Here is a 22,850-nt window from a genome sequence, read left to right on the forward strand (position 1 = left end):
ATATCTCTGAGGATCTAGCTTTGGATAGGAGCGCTTGGAGACTAGCTATCAACGTGCCTGAACTATGACCTTTGTGTCTTTTGACTTTCATCTCTAGCCTACCCCAACTCGCTTGGGAAAAATGCTTTGTTGTTGTTGTTGTTGATGATGATGATGATGATGAAAATGAGCAAATTGATTTCATAATTGTATGGTTGAGTAAACTCCTGTGCATACCTCTTAAATTAATGCATCGTGCTTCCTAGTTTCTACCTGCGTAATCCATAGAAGTACAAGGTTTCATTTTCTAGGCAAACATTCAATATTAGCATGAGGTATGCCACAATGTGCTAACCTGGTGCACAGGCACCAGGGTAAAACAAACTTTTACCACTAAATTTATTGATATCTACCATATATTACAAGAAAATTTTATTTGTTACCTATAGGGTGCACCACCTCAACTTTTATGTTAGCTTCGCCCCTGATGATCCATGATAAGGTCATTGAAGAGTATGCACTAGCATGTTCATCCAACAATACCAGCGTCAAATCTATTCATCCATTCCCATCAAAGTTACATTTGAATTTTTAGCTATCCTGGACAACAAATCAAAACAGGACCATGTGGTAATAAATGAATAGTGATCTAAAATATATTAAACTCCTAATTGGTAGAAGATGCTCGCAAGTTTCTCCCATGTCAACTGTGTTAAAGGTGTTAATATCAAAGGCCCATATACACTAAAGGCCCATATGGCCCATGTGGGTTCTATATGGAGACTCTCCATCTCTAATGGCAGATCATCTTCTCCAATCCTCAAGGTTAGTAAGATGGAATCAGAGAAAGGATTAGGGTTAAGGTTAGACTAATCTAATACAACCTCAGAACCAATTTTTCCCCACCCTCCTGCCGTCCGTCAGCTCCTGCCGCGCGTCGCGGCCCCTCTACCGCGCGTCGCGGCCTTCCTTCACCACGTCGCGGCCTTCCTTCACCACCCGTCTGGCGCGTTCGGCCGCCCGTCGCGGCCTTCCTCCGGCCGTCCGTCGCGGCCCCTCCTGCGCCGCCCGTCGCGGCGCGCCCGGCCGCCCGCCGCGGCCTTCCTCCGGTTGCCCGTCGCGACCACTCCTCCGCCGCCCGTCGCGGCGCGTCCGGCCACGCGTCGTGGCCCCTCCTTCGCTGCCCGTCGCGGTGCGAGTACGGCCGCCCGTCGCGGCCTCAACGGCGTCCATTATTGCGCCCGTTGCTGTTCCTCTGCTTCGTTGCATGGCCTGGTTCTACTCTGCCCTGTCCGTTGCACTGTCCTGCTCGGTGGTCCTCCCTTCGGCTACTCTGGTTTGGCCTATCATTGTTGTTCTTTATCTTCAGTTCCGCTGCTGTGTTGCTGGAATTTTGCTCTGGTTTGGCCTGCTGCTGGAGTTTTGCTGGTTCATCCGCAGCTACTGCAGTAACTCTTTCAGTCTTCATTCAACTGCTGCCACTCAGTCATGTCGCAGGTCAATGCAATTGTTATCAATATTACTTTAGATGGGCAGAATTATCTAGAGTGGGCTTTTTTAGTTGAGACTGCTCTACGAGGTTATGGTCTTCATTTTCATTTTCATTTGACTGATGATCCACCTGAACTTAAAACTGATAAGATTAATGAAGCTGCAGTCCACACATGGACAGTTAATGATGGCAAAGTGATGGCTGCCATGGTGAATAGTGTGAAGCCTTCTCTGATTATGAGTCTTCGCAAGTTCACGCAAGCCAAGCCTATGTGGAAATTTTTGGAGACACGCTTTGTTCAGGAAAGTGGTGCTCTTCAACACACTCTTATGCAGCAAATACATGTATTGAACAGAAAGACATGTCTATTGATGATTACTATAATTCTTATGATCGTTTGATGGCTTCTTTGCTCTCCATGGTGCCTCAGTGTACTGCTGGTGATGGCTGTTCTGCACATTCTTTTATTGAGAGGTTTCTCACATACAGATTTGTCATGAGAGTCAGAGATGAATTTGATTCCCTTTGTACCCGGTTGCTTCACAGTGCCTCTGATCTCACCATGGCAAAGGCATTATCTGAGTTGCTTGCAGAGGAGACACGTCTTCGGTCCTTGTCTTCTTCATAAGTGACTCATCCTCACAGTGTGTTGGCTGCCTCTCACAAGTTCAGTGCACCAAAAGCTACATCATCAGACCCTTGTAAGCATTGTGGCAAGTTTATTCATACCTCATATAATTGCTTTTCCAAGCATCCAGAGAAGTTGGCTGAGTATCGTGCTCGTCGTGCTGCCCGTGCTTCTCGTGGTTCTGGTATTGGTCCCAGTTCTAAGGGATCCGTTTCTGTGGCTGCTGCTTCACCGGCCATTGCACCATCCTTGTCATGGGTGCTTGATTCAGGGGCTTCATTTCATGTCACTTCGGATAAGTCTCAGTTGGCCTTCTCCACACCTGTCATTGATGGCACTTCTGTTCAGATAGCTGATGGTACATCTTGTCCTATTACTCATCAGGGTTCACTCTGTAATTCTTATTTTTCAGTACTTGATGTCTCCTTTGTACCTCAGTTATGTATGAACCTTCTTTCAGTTGGCCAAATTGCTGATCGAAATTGTTTTGTTGGTTTTGATGATGTTGGGGATGCCACCTTCGCCCGTCGCCAAAGGCACTCAACTGCGAGCAAGGAAGCGGAGCGAAATGGCGAAGCGAACTGCGAAGGCGAAGAGGACGCGCCCAAAGGCCCTAGAGCGAAGGGAGGAGAGTGCAGGCAATTCCTGTCCGAAGGGAAGCGAAGAGGCTGCACGCCATGGCGAAGGGACGTACGGGGAAGTGGCTCCGAGAGCCCCTTCGACAAGGCAGCGAAGACCTTGATCGCGAAGGGGCTCGAAGAAAGGCAGGCCCACTATCAGAAATCTGTACGAAATGTCATGTCCAGTTGTAATTCCACTACATTGTGTCGATTATTGTAACATTACGAGATTACCCTAGGAATATTCCCTGATGCTGGCAGTTAAGGGGTAGTAAAGGGATTTTAGCCAGGGAGTAGGTGAACTGTTGGGCTATAAATACCCCCCCCCCATGTAACTGTAAAGGATCATTGAATACAGAGCAATTAGACCCCTGCTTTGATTTTCGTGCTGCCACTCTAGTCGTGATCGCTCTCTCGGGGCTTCGCCCCTGACGAATCGAGCTGATGTGATACTCATTCATTCGAAGAGCGTCCTCCACCAACAGTTTTGGCGCCCACCCGTGGTTCGTCCTAACACGACCACATGATAGCGAAGAAGAAACCAAACCCTGGCGTTTCGGAGGCAAACGCCTCAGCCGAAGCCCCGCCTTCGGCCGACAACGCCCTCGTCCCAATGAACAACAACAACAACGAAGACCAAGGCGAAGACTATGAGGTCGAAGACCTCGCTGATGGGGAATTCGAGGTCGACCTCCACGACCTCGGCATCTCTGCTAAAGACATCCTAGCCATGAAGAGAATCGACGCACGCCTCACCGAGCGTCTTCGCCACGCGCAGCAAGCTCAAGCTGGCACATCGAATGCGCCGGTGGCAACAAGATCCATGGGAAAAGGGCATGAGCTCACTACCGAAGAGCCAGAGGAACAACTTAACAAGCTAAAAGGAGAAAAGCTTCGCTGCAAGGCAATGCGGCAGTCCATCCGAGATTGCCTTGTAATGATGAAGCCCCCTCGCCAAGCCCCTAAAACTTTGCAGCATGCGCCTCAGCCGCACAGGCTTCTCCAACAGCCCATTCTCATCGAAGAAGGGCAGTACTCAGACGAAGAGGAAGGAGAGTACGTGATGCAACACCAGCTTCGACCGCAACAAGGCCTCGCCACGCCTCTTTTGGCAGAATTCGAAGAGCTCCCGTGGCCTCCACGTTTCAACCCAACTATCCTCCGGCAATTCGACGGAGACTCCGACCCAAAAGATTTCCTCCTCAAATACGAAGTGGCCATCGAAGCTTCCGGAGGCAGCCCGGCATGCAAAGCCAAAGCATTTGTCCTCACCGCTGCCTTCAGACCACCGAAGCCTGAAGAAGTCAACTCATGTGACTTCCACAACTTGAAGCAAGAAGGATCCACATTGCAAGAGTACTTGCATCGTCTCATCAGGCTTTGCGCAAAGGCTCCAGATGTAGCAGAAAAGACCATCATCGATGCCGCCATCGCAGGCTTAAGTCTTGGACTGTGCGGAGAATACCTTGAGCGCCGTAGGCTGAAGACCCTGAACAGGCTCTTTGAGATTATGCAAGAATATTGCATCTCAGACAAAGGAAAGCGCCGGAGAATCGAAGAAATGAATGAGAAGAGATCACGCAATCGCAATCGACCGAAGCCACAACACGCTGAACAAGCGAAGACCCCGAAGGCCGTGAACACTGTCTCCGGTGACGAAGCCCGCGACTCCCAGCCTCAAAACAACAGAGGATGGAGGAGCGACCGAAGCAACTCCAACCAGGGTCAGAGGGAAAACTCCGGCCGAAGGCAGAAAGTACCCTACTGCTGCATTCATGGCAGAGACAAGGGTCCTTGGACGAGTGAGTGCCCCCTCATCAAGGAAAAGAAAGAAGAGTTGGACCGAGCCACAAACACCGAACAACCACCGAAGCCTGTCAATTACATTCACAACAACCAGCCGCGAGGCCCGCCACCACAAATCCAGTGGCAGCCTCCGCAACAACCTCACTGGACTTCGGCATATCCCACCCTGTCGCCATCTTTCCCAACCTTCCACTACAACCCCACATACACCCCACCAGCCCTTCCAGCACCTTCGACGCCCCAACTCCCACAAATCCAAACCCCTTCGGCGCCACATCAAGGGTGGCACCCACAACCCCAGCCACAAGCTCCCACCTACCTTCCCCCACCGCCAAAGTTAGAACCAGGCATGATCCCAGAAAGAGCCAATGATCCACTCAGAGGCATGGTGAACGTCATCAATGCCATCTCCGGCGGATCAAATGAGCCAGTACACGAGACAAAGCGTCAGAGGAAGGAATACCTCCGCACTGTCTCGCATGTCTGCGAAGGCAAGCATTTCCGCACTCCCTGGTCTCACGTCCCAATCACCTTCTCCGAAGCTGACCTCAGGCGGTGCAACCACCAGGGTCTTCGGAAGAAAAGGAATCTTCTCGATCCACAAGGGGCTGGAGTTCATCTCTGGGTCTAAATGAATCTTGTGGTAGAACTAGAAGTTGGTCCACTCCATAGGGCACTTGTTCCGGTACACCTGAATGGGGATCGGGGTCGTCTGCCTAAAGGCGAAGGTGTAAAACCCGTACTGGGGCTCCGCGTCGCTGCTGCTGCTGCTGTCCTTCTTGTGCACAACGATGGTCTTCGGCTGGTAATGAATGCGGAAGACGCGCGCAAATGCTTCGGCAGTGGGCTCGACCCTGCCTGTCTTCGCAAGCCATATGAACAGGTTCAGCCTGACGAAGGAGGTGGGCATGATCTAGTGAAGGTAGACCGTGAACATTCGGAAGATGTCCATGATCACTAGATCAAGTGGGAAGCGAAGGCTCGCGGTGAAGAAGTCGCGGAACACAACCACTTCGTCCGGCTCAGGTCGCGCCGAGCCCTGGTCAGGGGGCATAGCCCGCACCTAGATGCGGTCAACCACTCTGTGAAGGATAATCCCCTCAAGGACTTCGGAGGTCACATGGCTGTAACCCAAGTCTCGAGTGGGAGGCGGCTTCTCAGTTGTGCGAGGCGCCATCTCTCCGAGCGAAGCCGTCGCGAAATGACAACGAAGGCTGGGAACCAAAGGGAAATGAAAAACTAAGCAAAGAGTGAAGGGCGAATGCAAGGGAAGCTCGCGTGTGAGTCGGGGCTCACTCTCCCCCCCCCCCCCCCCCGGGCCTTTTATAGCCGGGGGCGTGCGTCGACGGACGCGCAAGGGCATGCCAAATTACAGGATTACCCTCACCTCCAACGGTCGAAAGGCTGTGGAACGCACACCCTCAATGGTCGGATTTAGGGGCATTTTCGTCTTCCCGCAAAGCGGCGACACCTTGACTTCGAAAAAAATAATAATAATCTTTCTCACAAAAAGGCTCTTGGTATTCTTCTCAAATTGCAGGAGCCCCAAACGCTCGCAGGTGAACATTCGACGGGTGGCGCTTAGAGGGCGCGGCTTCGCTCGCGCGTCAGTCAAGGCCACAGCCGCTCCAAGGAACAGCCGTGGCCCCGAGGGGCTACTGTTGGGGACGCCACCTTCGTCTGTCGCCGAAGGCACTCAACTGCGAGCAAGGAAGCAGAGCGAACTGGCGAAGCGAACTGCGATGGCAAAGAGGACGCGCCCGAAGGCCCTAGAGTGAAGGGAGGAGAGCGCAGGCAATTCCCTTCCGAAGGGAAGTGAAGAGGCTGCACGCCATGGCGAAGGGACATACGGCGAAGTGGCTCCGAGAGCCCCTTCGACAAGGCAGTGAAGACCTTGATCATGAAGAGGCATGAAGAAAGGCAGGCCCACTATCAGAAATCTATACGGAATGTCATGTCCAGCTGTAATTCCACTACATTGTGTCGATTATTGTAACATTATGAGATTACCCTAGGAATATTCCCAGATGCTGACAGTTAGGGGGTAGTAAAGAGATTTTAGCCAAGGAGTAGGTGAATTGTTGGGCTATAAATACCTCCCCCCATGTAACGTTAAAGGATCATTGAATACAGAGCAAAAAGACCCCTGCTTTGATTTTCGTGCTGCCACTCTGGTCGTGATCGCTCTCTCGGGGCTTCGCCCCTGACGAATTGAGCTATTGTGATACTCATTCATTCGAAGAGCGTCCTCCACCAACAGATGACTTATCTTGTTTTATTCAGGATCGTCAGAGCAGGAGTGTGATTGGGACTGGCCATCACCGTAGAGGTGCTCCAAGCCTCTACATTCTGGACACCTTGCATCTTCCTTCTTCTGCTGCTTCTGTTGCTCCTGTCTCGTCTGCTGCTTCGACCTCCGCCTCTTTTGCCCAGTGGCATCATCGTCTTGGTCATTTATGTGGGTCTAGATTGTCTACCCTAATAAAAACAGGTTGCCTAGGTCATACATCTGTTGAGTCTAATTTTTATTGTAAGGGTTACAAGCTTGGAAAGCAAATACAGCTTCCATATCCTTCTAGTATTTCTCATTCAGCTGGACCTTTTGATCTTGTTCACTCAGATGTATGGGGTCCTGCTCCCTTTGCTACAAAGGGTGGTCATAAATATTATGTCATTTCTATTGATGATCATTCTCGTTATACTTGGATATATTTCATGAAACACCGTTCTGAGCTATATGGCATTTACCAATCTTTTATTCGCATGATACAAACCCAATTTTCTACTTCTATTAGATTTTTTCGCTCTGACTCTGGGGGTGAGTACTTGTCTCATAAATTTCACCAGATTTTGACTTCTGAGGGCACTCTTCCTCAGCTTTCCTACTCTGGCGCTCATGATCAGAATGGTGTTGCAGAGCGAAAGCACCGCCACCTTATAGAGATGGCTCGGACACTCCTCATTTCTTCTTTTGTTCCCTCTCATTTTTGGGGCGAGGCCGTCTCCACAGTTGTCTACCTTATTAACAGACAACCATCTTCCAAACTGTCGAACAAGTTCCCAGGTGAAGTTCTCTTTGGCACTCCTCCTCGTTATGATCATCTTCAGGTCTTTGGCTTTACATGCTATGTTTTTCTTGCACCTCGTGAGCGAACTAAGTTGACAGCTCAGTCGGTTGAGTGTGTTTTTCTGGGGTATAGTCCTGAGCATAAAGGTTACCGGTGCTATGATCCTTCATCTCGTCGCATGTGTATCTCTCATGATGTGACTTTTGTTGAGAACCGTCCTTTCTTTTACAACCCTTCTACTTAGCCTTCTTCATCTCCCACAGAGTCCACATCCTTTCTTGATCTTCCTCCTATCTCATCTAGTGATGATGTCTCCCCGCCGTCACCACCTACTCCGATCATTCCCATCATGCCTCCAGCTCCAGCTACAGATCCACCTCCTTCCAAACCACCCATCACTCGTGTCTACACTCGTCGTCCTCGACATCCCATAGATATTCCTCCCAGCTTAGCCTTACCATCGGCCAGTCCTGATACTCCTGTTTTTACTGATCCTAATAATATTGATGAGTCTCATGCTATATCTGATGAGTCGCAGGTTGGTCCACTCTTTAATTTTCGGGATCGCAGTACTATTGAGCCTCCTGATAAGTTGGGTTTTCCGCGTGCTGCTGCTGTCATAAATGAACCTTCCAACTATCACGAAGCCTCTGGTATTCCTGAATGGCAACTTGCTATGGCTGAGGAGCTTGCTGCCTTTGATCGTACAAGTACTTGGGATATTGTTCCCTTACCATCTCATGCAGTACCTATTACCTGCAAATGGGTTTTTAAAGTTAAGACCAAATCAGATGGATCTATGGCAAGGTATAAAGCTCATCTTGTTGCTAGAGGTTTTCAGCAGACTCAGGGCATATGATGAGACTTTTGCTCCTGTTGCTCACATGACTACAGTTCGTACTATGACTATTGTTGCTGCTACTCGTTCTTGGACTATCTCCCAAATAGATGTCAAGAATGCTTTTCTTAATAATGAATTGCATGAAGAGGTCTATATGCAGCCCCCACCAGGAGTTGATACTCCTCCAGGGCATGTTTGTCGTCTTCGTCGCGCTTTATATGGTCTCAAACAGGCTCCTCGAGCGTGGTTTGAACGTTTTGTTTCAGTGGTACATGCTGCTGGTTTTCATCTAGTGAACATGACCCTGCCTTGCTTATTCATATTTCTCCACGTGGACGCACTTTGCTTCTTCACTATGTGGATGATATGCTGATAACGGGAGATGATGATGAGCATATTTCTTTTGTGAAGAAACACCTTGGTGAGCAATTCCAAATGTCTGGTTTGGGTCCTCTGAGTTATTTCTTGGGAATTGAAGTTCAAAATTCCGCTCAAGGTTATTCCATTTCACAGTCCAAGTATATTCATGATCTTATTTCTCGTTCTGGTATTATTGATACTCGAACAGCTGCTACACATATGGATCTCCACCTACAGTTATGACCTACTGATGGTACACCCCTTGAGGATCCCTCTCGATACCGACATATTGTGGGCAGTCTTGTTTATCTTACTGTCATGAGGCCTGATATTGCCCATGCAGTTCATATTTTTAGTCAATTTGTGAGTGCCCCTATTTCAGTTCACTTTGGTCATTTACTTCGGGTCTCAGATATTTACGGGGGACCGCATCTCAATGCTTGTTTTATGCTCGTGATAGCTCGCTTGCTCTGTATGCTTACTCGGATTCCACTTGGGCAAGTGATCCCTCCGATCGCCGCTCTGTAACCAGTTATTGCATATTTCTTGGTTCTTCTCCTCTTACATGGAAGTCCAAGAAGCATGCAGCTGTCTCTCGACCTAGTACAGAGACTGAACTTCGCGCACTTGCCACCACTACTTCTGAGATTGTATGGCTTCGGTGGTTGTTGGCTGATTTTGGCATCTCTTGTCATGCTCCCACTCCTCTTCTTTGTGACAATACTGGAGCTATACAAATTGCCAATGATCCCGTGAAACATGAGCTTACAAAGCATATCAGTGTTGATGCTTCCTTTACTCGGTCTCATTGTCATCAGAAAACAATTGCTCTTCAGTATGTGCCTTCCGAACTACAATTGGCAGATTTCTTAAAGCACAAACTCAAAAGCAACATCGGTTACACTTGATCAAACTCAGTTATTCAGATCCTCCATTCCCACCTTGAGTTTGGGGGGGGGGGGTGTTAAAGGTGTTACAGTATATCAAAGGCCCATATGGCCCATGTGGGTTCTATATAGAGACTCTCCATCCCTAATGGCAAATCATCTTCTCCAATCCCCAAGGTTAGTAACAAACTGCACATTCGCAAGAACATTGTACAATAAATTTCATGAACACTGACATGTGGATCTAAAAAGCACTCAATGAAAAAAGTACATCTTGGGCAAATAAGGCCTGGCAGCAACTTCGATCTCTAGCTTGAGCTTCATCTACCATGATTTGGCAGTTAGAATACATATGTTTTTTCTTAAGAGAGTCCCAAAAATAATGTCTTCATTCTCCTTCATAGACCACCAGGACAATAATCTGTATGTAATGATATGAAGATATCAAAACAAAGAGTATATGCAGTGTTAATTTTTTTAAAAAAAATAGAAACATTACCATCTAGCAATTATTGAGTTGTAAGGAGAGAAAGGGAGACAAATAACCTTCAGAAGAAGACCTGGAACATTTCCTCTTGCAAGAACATGTCATGTGACTACTAACCGGAGAAGTCAGCTCAAGTAGAACACAATAGGAAAAATATTTGAATAAGTAAAGCAAGCTACATACCAGCAATAAGAGTAAACTACAAACTGCAACACTTTCATTTAAAATAATATGTTTAAACCACTGGTAGCAGTAAGCTACAAATTAGAAAACTTTGTCAGACTAGTAAGGAAACTTGGCTCTAGCATACACGAGTCTCTCTAACTTTAAAACACACACACTATAGTACAAATTAGAACACAGTTGATTGATTCATCTACTAAACAGAGTCCCAAGACACTTGGCTCTAGCATACACGAGTCTCTCTAACATTAAAACACACACTATAGTTCCTAAATCGATCTACTCTGGCCAACAGTCACATGTCACTTAGTTTCAGCATACAAGAATCTCCCCACGACAATTCCTCAAGCACCAGAACCAAAAGGCTAAGAAATTAACAGAATATTAGTTGCACAAAAATTTGAAACATAAGACACTTTAATTCATTGATCGGTCTACTCTAGCTAAGATATAGCAACACTATTTATAATCTAAAAAGTTATCGATGTTTGTTGTTTGTGATCCTAGTTGTGTTGTGTCAGTGTGTTAGATGAGTCAAGTTCAGTAGAGTTTGTTAAGAGGCAGTGGATGATAATTGTCCGAGTCATTTAATTTGCATTCAGTCTGCTTTGTCTCCTAGAAGATAGGAAGTGGAGTCAGTTACTCATTGTGGGCTAGTTTTCAGCAGCCACTATCGCCATCTCTTCCATGTATATTTGGTTCTATATAAGAGCAAAATAAACCCAGATTTACATTAGGATACGCTGGCGAGGTAGTGAATCTGGTTGCTGGTTGCTTGGAACGATACAACTGACTTGCACACTACTACATTAGGACATTTTAGTTCAATAATAAAACTTTTGGAGCACTGGCTTGCCAATAATGTGAATTGAACACTTGCAAGCCCCTAAAGAGTCACCTATAAGACCTGTAATCTACACAGTACTCTAGAACATCAAAGTTCGTGATTTAGCACCTAGAGTTCTAATACTCCCATCTATCTTCAGCACCAAAATCCTAATAGCCAGCTCAGTTCCAACACTCAGGACAGAAAGAAATAGCAACACAAACTGAGGTCCTAAATTTCAGATGAACAAATACATTAAATAGCATTCCTAGGTTCCTCATCGAAACTGTGGTCCTAGGTTCAGATCTAGATGAAATGTTTACAGCACAAAAAACTTCACGACCAACAAAATATTAGAAGCACGAACCTTTGAAACATGACCAACACGAGCAGACGCGTCCTTCTTCCCCCCTCGATAATTGTAGATCATCTCCTGAGCTCAATCAACATATGAGTTCAGCAACTTTCCTAGCTTGGACTTTCTAACGGTACTGAGATATCTGAGACACTGCAGTCCTTAGGCATCCACATATCATAAAGATTTCCTCTGTAAACCGAGGAGATGTACTAAATAAAACCACATGGATTACAATTCGGATTGTTCTTGCCTGTTTGCCCTTGAAATCTGATGAGGTCTTCAACGGAAATCCTCCTTGGCCTTGCGCTTCTTCTTCTATGTTGGAGTCGCAATGCTTCTGGATCCCTGCCGCCCAGGCTGCAGCCGGCCGCCGCTCCGGGCAGGTAGGCGCATTATGCTACGATGAGGTCGACCAGAACATAACTTGCTCCGGCAGGGCCGGCACAGCATTGGATTTACAAGTACTCCTAGACCTCTCACCTCTCTCTATCGTAGGCAATGGAGTGTGCGTGTTCTCCCTTCCAGGAAGGGGAAAGAAGAAATGATGTACAGCTCCTGGGCCCAATCGTACACAAGCAAAGCAGCCTTTCAAATACCCATTTTACCCTTGGCTCCAATGCTATCGCTCGTCCGGTCTTGCTGCTAACTTTACGCCAGATTCCTTTCACGAATCTCGGCGCACGGAAATATTCCAATGGTCTGGATAGTCCCTGCGGTCGCAAGCACATGCGAAAAAACCGCGTCCGCAAGAGGGAACACCCAAAATTTCTTACAGGTGGGACCGGGCAGAACTTACGGGCAGGCTGCCTAGGCGCCTTTTTTATTTTTATATTTTTCGAAAACATTTTTTACAGAAATATATTTTCAATATCACAATTTACAGTTTTGTACCCCTACCGCCCGGCAGTGGGGCGGCAGGGGGCCTGCCGCCCGGCAGCGGGGCGGCAGGGACTTATATGTAAATTTAAAAAAATTTATTTGCGCGGGAGCTCTTAGCGGGAGCCTGCCGCCCCCCTGGCGGGCGGCAGGCCCCCTGCCGCCAATCCACTGGGCGGCAGGGGGCTTGCCGCCCGCCAGGGGGGCGGCAGGCTCCCTGCTGTGGACAACTTGCTGTGGTCATTAGATGTGTTTGAGATATGGATACAAATAAAAACCATTAGTAAAGAACATGAATATGAAAAGTATAAGCTAGCAATTCACACACATACGCAAATGAGAACGAAATAGGTGATGTATGAGAACGAAATAAGTATAACATGATGACATGTCCATAACAAAAATACAGAAACAACTAGAAGCACATCCTAACCACCCCGGCCATGTCGACCTCTTTTACGCTGAGCGTGGACGTGGTCTGTAGAGTAGGTGTGTCGCTCTGGAGGCCCTACGTCTCTACCTGGACGTCCGGTGGGCACAGGTGTCTGGAAGGTAATATCGGCCTGCGGGTTAGGTGTAGAAAATAACCGACTCCAATCTTCGAAGTTCGCCTCAAAGGTATCATGTGTGAGCCCTATATAGTAGCAATTAAGATATCTTAATATCGTCTTATAAGTCATATATTTTGGTATATATTCATCATACGTACCTGGTGGTGGTGGATACGAGGAATGACCCATATCAGGAAGCTGGTGGTGCGATCCTGTAAACCGTTCAAATTATTTAAAATATTCATAGAGATAAGAAGCACATGATAAATTCGGGCTACTGATTAGGTATTTACCTTGCGTTCCTTCTGCTGTCGCCGTAGGGTAATACGAAGAAGGTCCAGCATCATACCCCTGTTGTGATCCTATATGTAAATACAAAAGGAATTAGACTTCATACCACAATTAATTGAAATTAAGATATTGACTATATGTTTACCGAAAGGTCGTGGTGGTGCCTGTGTTGGTTGAAATGACATCCCTGCAGCTGGTGCCATGGTACTAAACTGAGTCCCCTCTCCGTGAGGTGGTAAGGTGGGTGTGCATCACCTGTATGTACTGAGAATTAATTGTTGGCTTCAAAGTAGGAAGTTAGTCAAGTATCCTGACGTACCCTGGATAATGCGGCAGAGACCAATAAAGTGCTTGGGAAGACTGCTGCTGTGTGGGGGACCACAGGAACGACGTCGAGGCTTGAGACGAACGTACGAGTCATCGTACGATGTCCGGCTACCAAAGGCTTCAAGCATGAATGGGATCTTTGTGAAACTCGGGTCCAGGCCGACCTTGCTCATTCCTATCCATCATAGATCCCCCTCGAATCCTCATCAATTCGCCCTGGCATCTAAGTCCATCAACCTGCACATTTCAACTGCAAAGCAAGAAAAAAAAGACATTAACACTGTAATTCCAAAGTATTTGAGAAAAGCGATGGTAACTTTGACTCACCGCCCCAGCTAATGCTTCGTCCCTATGTCGTGCGTACTCATCCTGTGCTGTCGCAACATGCGGCTGTGGTTGCATGTCAGCATATATCAAGCGGCAACGAGTCTGAGGCTGGTACCAGCTCAGGTACGCCCTGTACGAAGCCTCCGTGTGTGCAGGGGTCGCAAGCGCCATGTTCTCCTCTGCCTGGTCCCAGCCATCGACCCAAGGTTGCACCCTTGTCACCCACATGTCGGAGAAGGGTTGCCCAGTCCTCGATAAACTAAATATTGAAAACAATTTAGTCAAATATGATTAGTTAACTATATAATGCACAGTCACTGAAATAGTATATGAATTGTTACCTGTGGTCATGGCGTTCGACCCGATCCAATGCTGACGGCACAGGATACAACTGCCTTTGACCGAACTGCCTCTTGACTCTGTCCGGGCAGTGAGCCTCAATGTAAACGTCGTACACCAACACTGTAGTTGTCATCCATAAGGCCTGGTCCTGAAAGCAAACCGAAGATATCCCGATCGGTGCACGAGTGTTTATAGCCAACTCGGAGTAGGGCTCCCACACAACGTCTTCAGGTGTCAACCGATCAAACTCAGCCACAAAATCAGGATAGGCCCGACGAGACTGTACGTGGGCCCACCTCTTCTGCACAAAATTAATAATAATATGTACAAATAAGAAATACAAAGAGGGTAAAACAAAGCAACAGAATTGCCAACAGAATAGTACGAGTAGCAGTTATTTCCGTAACTGACGAGCGTACCAGAGAGTCCCCATGGTGGGCCTATCGTCCTCGGTGTCACCGTACATATCCAGCTCATACGGTGAGTGGTCGACAAGCGGGCGACCAATTGCTATCCTCTCGTACGACCAAAGCTGTAGCAGAATTGGACATCCTGTAAGAATTGCATTGTGCTTATTTTGCACCGATGCCTTGCAGAGGCCACGGTACGTGGCTGCAAGTACCGCTGCACCCCAACTGTATTGAGGCATTTCCTCCACAGCTGCCTCTGCGATCTCCAGTGCGTAAGGCACAAGCACCCTATCCACATAGGCCCCGTGTGAGTTGTTGAACATTATGTATCCAAACAACCACAACAGGTATGCCTCAAGGGATCGAGTGACGCTATCATCATCAGCATCATGTGCCAAATTGTCGGGCTGCATAGAAATGATGAACATTTATGAGTACGAGATCAATTATAAAATAAAACCATAACTGCACTAGTAAAAAGCATAACTCTAACATTAATCGTTCCATAACAAGGTATGTACCTGGAACTGGAGGATCCATGCCTTGGCAGGGCCTGTTGCTTTTGGGTGCTCTTCTACATCAATCGCGATGTCAATATTTGCAAAACGCTCTTCTAGATCGTCCAACCACGTAGGCGGGACGACACGAGGCCCTACGGCATCCCCACTGATAGGAAGACCCAGCAGCATCGCAACGTCCTGTAGGGTCGGTGTCATCTCCCCACAAGAGAGGTGGAAGGTGTTTGTCTCAGGCCTCCATCTATTAACTAGAGCCGTCAGTAGAGACCTGTCCAGCTGTACTAAACCACTCTCAGCAAGACGACCTATAGTAAGAAGACCAGCCTCACTCAACCTGAAAAATAGAACGATCAAATGTAAGTACATTATGTACGAAACGTATACGAAACAAACGTATTTTTAAAAACATAATCCGACGACATATCACCTGGGCACCCATCGTGGCTCAACAGGAATAAACTCCGCTGGTGGACGTGGACGTAGCACGTTAAGTTTCACGCGCTGAACCACAGCAAGAAAGGACCGGTGCGACGAGTCTATGACTCCGTCAAGTAGAGCTGGCGTATCTCCGGCCATACCTAACACAAAAAAATATAAGTTTTCTGCATTTTCTATAATTTTTCTGCATTTTTCTACAATTTATCTTAAATTTTCATAAACTTTTCTAACATTTTCGTGCATTTCCTACAATTTTTTACAATATATTTATATATATATTTTTTTTCTAACATTTTCTAAATTTTTCTGCATTTTCTACCATTTATCTGAATGTTTCATATACTTTTCTAATATTTTCTACAATTTCTGACTATTTCTCGAAATTTTTTCTCGTATTAAACAACTAATCAATACCACAAAAGTTGTTGGTAAACCTAATTGGTTATTCTAAAAACTAATCTTAATTCTACCTAAATTATATTAAAAACATTACCTAAATCGCTAAAATATCATTACTGCTGCATACACTAATTATAGAATTAAACATACAATAAATTTAGATCGAGAAAGTTGAGAAATATTTATTACCTGCGGTTAGGATCCAAAATCCGGCAGGGCTTCGCCGTTACAACTCTCTCCCTCACCCCTCCTCTCTCCCTCCCGCTCTCTGGATGTCGTGGGAAGCAAATAAGGGGGAGGGGGAGGGAAACCCTTTTATACAGGACTGGGGAGCCTGCCGCCCGCCGGGGGGGCGGCAGGCTCCCGCCAAGGGCTCCCGCGCAAATAATTTTTTTTTAAATTTACATATAAGTCCCTGCCGCCCCCCTGCCGGGCGGTAGGGGTACAAAACTGTAAATTGTGATATTGAAAATATATTTCTGTAAAAAATATTTTCGAAAAATATAAAAATAAAAAAGGCGCGGCTGCCTAGCGCCGCTCAATACGCGCGGCCTGGCTGCTGGGAGGCCTAAACGTTTACCCACTCGGCCCATTACATATCACTATGCTAATGGTTTAAGTTGAAATAAGTTTTATGGATCCAGGTTTTAACATGGAGTATATTTGAGTAGATTAAAATAGTTTGTATTAGTTAATAGAGTGGGGCGAAGTGGGTTCTATATCAATAAACGGGTTGGGATGGGTTGAAATGGATGTTTCGTGAAAAATATTATAAATATATATAAATGTTGGTCTCACGTTAAGAGTCGGATCCTAAAATTAAAAATTACGCATTCACACCATAAAATTTTATTGAAAATGACTGAAATTTGTTTGAGATGACTTAATATGACTGGCAGCTACTCTGTGCAAAGGAGTATGGTTAGACCTACACGTGAACCCCACCGTCAAGAGCCGGAGGCTGGAAATAAAACCTCGTGTTCACACTAAATTTTTATCGAAATTGAGTCAGTATGACTGGCAGCTAGTGAGGTTAGAACTACATGTGGGCACCCACATCAAGAGCTGGACCCCGCAAATAAAATCTCACATTCACATTTTATCGAAATTGACTGAAATGTCTTGGAGATTACTTTGTACGACTAGTAGCTACTCTGTTCGACCTACACGTGTTGACGTGTGCCCAACGTCAAAAGTCAGATCTTAGAATTAAAAGCTCGCGTTCACACCTTAAAATTTTAGCGAACTTGAGTAAAATTTGTTGTAGATGTCTTGTAATGACTGACCGATATGTCTAGATTTATATATGATCCCACACATCAAAAATAATATATTAAAACTAGTTGGAGAGGATTTAACCTAATAGTTCGAAACCGGTTTGAAGATTTTTGGTTGAGACTATTGGTTTGGTTTGCTTTGGGAGAAAAGAACAAGTAGTTTAGGTAGGTTTGGGCGGAATAACGAGTAAGTGGAGCTGGTTTGGTTTCTAAAATATGTTACAATAAAATAGTTTGATGTGTTTTTAGTTTGGTTTCCAAACTATTAGCAGGGCGAATTACATGTATAAACTAGAGAGGATTTTTTTATTTTTCTAATTTTGTTTCGTGTTACCCTCGTATAAAAATTAGCAAATCTCTACAAACTACAAACGAAATATTTGTTGTATTACTAAAAACGATTGTATGCATCAAATAAAATGTTGAATCTGAGGAACAAATAACTATAAAAAATGACGAAACATATCAAACTTCCGGAACAAATAACTGTATACAGCAAAAAACTTTCATCATGAAAATAAATAATTATATATAGCTAATAAATATATTAGACATCAGGAAAAGAAAAGAAAAAAACAACGAATTGAAGTCCCCAGTGCTCCACTAGCATTAGCAGTGCAGATCTGCACATGCACGCCACCTGGCACCCTGCTGCCACAGATAGAAAATGACTCATTTGTCCACGGCCCGTACTGGGCATACTTTTGTCCGGTATAAACATTGACATAGAGTCATGTTAGTACCGGATCCAAATTTAAAAGCCTCAACTATTTTAGTACCGGGTCAAGACACCGCCCGGTACTAAATGTCGCATTTTAGTACCGGTCAGTATTTTGGCTCGGTACTAAAATGGAGCGGTCATTTAGTACCGGACCAAGACACTAGCCAGTAATAAAAAGTGACATTTAGTACCGGCCAGTGTCTTGGTCGGTAATAAATGGTCCTCCATGGGTTACTTCAAAAGGAATGCATGTCCCTCTAGTCACATGTGATGCGTAGGTGCGATGGTACGGAAGCAACGCGTGAGGTCGGAGGTCATAGGTTCAAATCATCGCGACCGTGCATGCGCATTTACGCGTGAAAAATCGTGTGACTTGCGGCGATGCGCGCTTATGGGGGCCTCCCAGCTGTTCTTCATTTTTTTCTTTATTCTTTGGTGCAAAACCGTTTAGTACCGGTCGGTGTTAATGACCGGTACTAAATCGTACCTTTAGTATCGGGCATTTTGACATGTACTAAATGACGTGTCATTTAGTACCGACCAATCGAGGAATTTCGATATTTGACACTTAATTTGCAGGTCTCACGTGATTTGACACTCAATTCGCAGACCTTTTGAAATATGACATCCCGCAAGCGAATTCTTTCGCAGACCTTTTGAAATATGACATCCCGCAAGCGAATTCTTTCGATCTGAGTGTTTTCAGACTATTTTCTTCATTCCTCTCATTTTTCTTCTCATTTTCATTTTACAAAGACCTGAAGAGACGGAATTACCCCTACCTTATCCTTTTTCACTGTGAGGATCCAATCGGCTTGGGCACTTCTTTCCTCCTCCCGTGCGTTCTTCCTTTCTTTCTCTCTCTGCCGGTCCTCTCACTGGCTTGCCTTGACAGACCGCCGCCGCCGGCGACCTGGGCGGCGATGGAGAAGCTGTACGACACCGGCAAGGCGCGCGCCACCGGCTTCAGCAACTTCTCGAGCAAGAAGCTGGCGGACCTGCTTGCTGTGGCGCACGTGCTCCCGGCCGTCAACCAGGTGGAGTGCCACGCCGTGTGGCAGCAGGGCAAGCTCCGCGCCATTTGCGAGTCCAAAGGGATGCACCTGCAGACCGAGCATAGCTCGGTTGGTAGAGACTCCCGGCTGGGAGCTCACCCACCCGGGCTCGAACCCGGGCGTGCACGCCTATTAGACCTCCAATGAGGTTGGGAGCAGTGGCGAGCTCCTTTAGTCAAAAAAAAAAAAGGGATGCACCTCTCGGTGTGCGTGTAGTTCAGCTGCTCACGACGAGCTGAATCCTTTCCAAATTCCAAAGTAGTATTTTTTGGTAGTGTGAGCGAAAAAGGTTCTTGGCTGCCGTGTCGCGTAGGCCTGCTCGTCGTTGGGCTAGCTCGCCGGGCACGACGATGGTGAAGGCGGGCGCGGTGCTGAGCACCCCGTGGTCGACCGGGGAAGACGCTGCGGAGAAGCTGGGGAAGACGCCACCGCGCCGCGCAGGAAGTATCCCGAACGTGTCGACCGGGAGAAGGGATAAGGCAGGGGTAATATCGTCTCTTCATGGCTTTGTAAAATGAAAATGAGAAGAAAATTGAGAGAAATGGAGAAAATAGGCTGAAAACCCTGGATCGAAAGAATTCGCATGCGGAATATCATATTTCAAAAGATCTGCGAATTAAGTGTTAAACTACGTGAGGCGTGTGAATTGAATGTCAAATATGAAAATTTCTCCGACCAATTGGTACCGGGCGGGGACCGGTACTAACGGGGGATTTTCGCCCGGTACTAATGTCAAGTTTTCTAGCAGTGTGCATGTCGAAGAACTCCCTTCGAACAATACTAGAATCACAAATTAATACTAAGTATATACCAAAATATCCTTTATTTTTTGTGAGTGTATGAGATATTAGTTATTTTTTCGAGAATTTTTCAAAAATTACTTTATCTTTTGTTATAGATAGATTAAAGTTAGTATTTTTATGAAACAAATTTCAAATTCTATATTATAGATAGATTAAAGTTAATAATTTTTATGGAACAAATTTCAAATTCTATAGTTACAATTATTTTGGAACGGGGAGCACGTGCTCCACTCGCGTGAGGCCGTGAGCCAAGTTGTTCCCAATATTAAATGCGCCGATTTACTCTACGACCGGCCACACGTGCTCTTCGAGTGACAGGATGAAAATTTGTAGTTTAGGTGCATATAATCTTGAGAGATTCAGGTAGGCGTTCTCTTTAGCAAATACTTTGGTCTTCTCTATCATATTAGCGATACATTCGTTTTCGGCTGACACGGCAAGAAAAACTAGTATTAGTACTGCAACCGGTACTTATGCGTGCCACCTAGGAAAAATGAGAAAAAAATAAACTCTTATGAGACATGCAAATTTTTCAAACGCAAATGCATGCGCATTCATAAGGATTCAAACCCACAATTTTAACCTCGTCTATAGCTTCCTTACCATCACACTGTACCCATGCAACTAATGGGAGATATTTTATCTTTAAAGTAACCTGTGAAGAACACCAGACTAAGACACCAATCGGTACTAAATATCATTCTTTAGTACCGGTTGCTATTTTGATAAGCCCTCGGCCGACGTCGCATTGTTCTGGTAAGCTGGTCCGTAAACTCATCAAAATGAACTTTTATGATTTTATCTAACCAACGGGTTTACTTCTTTGCTTATTTGGCAACCACCGTGGACAAATCAAGAAATTGGATTGGATCAATTTAAGCACAAATTTTGTCATAAAAGATTGACATTCAGATTTTCATTTTTTTAGGTCCCAAGCAAGGCCCTGTTCGTTTTAACTTACAATTGGATTAGTAACAAAAGCATAAAATTAATATGATTCTCATGCATGCACCCGAATACGGTAATCAGAATTTCAAATCCACAAGACATCCGAGTATCGTGAACCGTTAATTGGATGCAAGATCCAACAGCTACCATAGTCCTGGTTTCTCTCAGTTTTAAACATCAGCAACCTTAACTGTTGCAAAAGTTACTTACTATTACAACGACCGCCTCTTACCGCGAGGACGAGGTGGATGATGGAACCGGCCGTGACGTTGCTCTCCCGCACGGTCTTGCCGTCGGCGAGCTGCTTGCCGCCGAAGATGAGCCGCTGCTGCTCGGGCGGGATGCCCTCCTGCTCCTCGACGCGCTCCTTGATCCTGCCCACGGGGTCCGTGGGCTCCACGTCCACGTCGATCTCCCTGCCCGTGAGCATCTTTACCTTGATCTTCCGGCTCCGGGCGACCTCCACGTCGTCGTCCACCGCCATGTCCGCCACGGGCTCGCCGTCGACGTCGATCGCATTGAGCCTCTCGGCGAGCGCGTCGACCTCTGGCGCCCCCTTCCGCTCGCCGTAGCCGGCCAGCTGCCTGCCGCCGTAGAACGCCGGCTCGCCGACCCTGCCACGCATCTGGGCCATGGCCACGACGCTAGTTAGTCGCTCACGACGACGGCGGCGGACGATCGGCTCCTCTCAGACGGCTTGGCTGGCAAGTAGCTGCGTGTCACCGAGAACAAGAACTCTTCTTTCTCCAGGTTTGTTTGTTCCTGCAGCCTGGGGTTGGGCCAGGCAGGATGGATTTATGGTCAAGATGGGAATGGGCCGACCCGGCCCTGGCCTGGGACCCGGCCCCATGGCCTCGAGTCCAATTCTAGGGGTTATGGGTCGACCTATTTCCCTTAGGTGTTATGGCTTTGATGATCCATTGGGTATTATGGGCCGACCCAAATATTTTTCTATAATCTTAAACCATGAATACTATGAACACTTTTAGAAAAGATAAAATTCAAGATTAACATATATCACAATAATATGTTAAGATTGTTAGCAATGCATCAAATTAAACATATTTACTAGCGGTTCATGATTTTAATTCTATCCAGTTTCACTTCCAACGCATGATAATCCTCACTATATTTTGAAGTATATAGAATCTAACAACTAATGACCAGTTGTATTTATTCAAAAGAATGAAGAAAACCAATAAATAAAATAAAAATTTATTAATAAGATAAGTGGGTCGACCCAAAATACCCATCGGGTCAATAGGTACCGGCCCTATTGACCCATTTTGAAATTTAGGATCGGTCCCTATAACCCATCGATTCTGTTTTTATGGGTCGGGTCAACTAACCAATTGTTCGATCCGACCCATTTCCATCCATAATTTATGGAAGGTGTGGATCATCGAGTCGGGATCGGACTGGACTCCGGTTCCGCCAAGCTCCTCGTACGGACTATGTCATCCGGGCCTGTTTGGTGGAGCGAGCGCGAAAAGGAGATGATCGCTGCCGGCCCGGAGCTGGATGGGCCGAAAACACACGGCTTGGGCAATGCTGCCGAGCTGAATTTCGCTGACCCTCTTAAAAAAAGTTGAACTTCGCTGACCAAGAGCCTAAATATGAATAGGGATGGTAACAAATTGGGTAAGGTATGGGTAGAGAAAATATTTGTCTGCGATAATATCCGAAACTATAAGGCATATCCGTAACTGCAAAGTCTAACGGATAAAATTTTATACCCGTACCAATACCCGTCGGGTACGGGTCGGGTTTCAGGTACCCATCGAGTATTTTAATAATAGTTTAAATAACCAATCATTTGGTCGTATTGCCGGACATATTTATAATTTATCATCCATCAAAGCGAACTCAAAGCATTATTAGAACTAAAAGGATCATTTTGCACCATTTTTTTCTTCTTATTTTCAACATCTAATCTATTTTGTAGTTGTATGTAAGTACGTGCGTTCAATTCTAGTCATGTATTTTATCTAAAAAAATGTAACAATGATCATACGCTTCACTACAAATAATA

The 22,850-nt window shown here is 46.0% G+C and overlaps 1 protein-coding gene and 2 long non-coding RNA genes across 4 annotated transcripts; 1 reads left to right on the top strand and 2 right to left on the bottom strand.

Moving 5' to 3' along the window:
• Window positions 1-797: 797 nt before the first annotated feature.
• On the top strand, window positions 798-3,113 carry LOC120692333. Its single transcript, XR_005682582.1, has 2 exons — window positions 798-2,457; window positions 2,636-3,113. It is a non-coding gene; the product is annotated as an uncharacterized LOC120692333 (long non-coding RNA).
• Window positions 3,114-9,679: 6,566 nt separating this feature from the next.
• On the bottom strand, window positions 9,680-11,779 carry LOC120690777. Of its 2 annotated transcripts, none has more exons than XR_005681927.1 (2): window positions 10,228-11,779; window positions 9,680-10,102 (listed from the first exon to the last, which is right to left on the bottom strand). It is a non-coding gene; the product is annotated as an uncharacterized LOC120690777 (long non-coding RNA). The 2 variants fall into 2 exon arrangements; XR_005681928.1 differs by having other exon boundaries at window positions 10,181-11,779.
• A 9,158-nt stretch (window positions 11,780-20,937) lies between these two features.
• LOC120689136 (NEDD8-like) lies at window positions 20,938-21,452 on the bottom strand. The gene has a single exon (XM_039971467.1). It carries the CDS (start codon window positions 21,450-21,452, stop codon window positions 21,021-21,023), a length of 432 nt encoding a protein of 143 aa, XP_039827401.1. The 3' UTR covers window positions 20,938-21,020.
• Window positions 21,453-22,850: the final 1,398 nt, after the last annotated feature.

Source organism: Panicum virgatum, chromosome 9N, assembly GCF_016808335.1.
Source record: "Panicum virgatum strain AP13 chromosome 9N, P.virgatum_v5, whole genome shotgun sequence".
In the NCBI taxonomy this organism is placed as follows: domain Eukaryota; kingdom Viridiplantae; phylum Streptophyta; class Magnoliopsida; order Poales; family Poaceae; genus Panicum; species Panicum virgatum.

Coding starts and splice junctions, on each gene's coding strand:
- LOC120689136 (XM_039971467.1), bottom strand. CDS start 21,452: ATGGCCCAGATGCGTGGCAGGGTCGGCGAGCCGGCGTTCTACGGCGGC.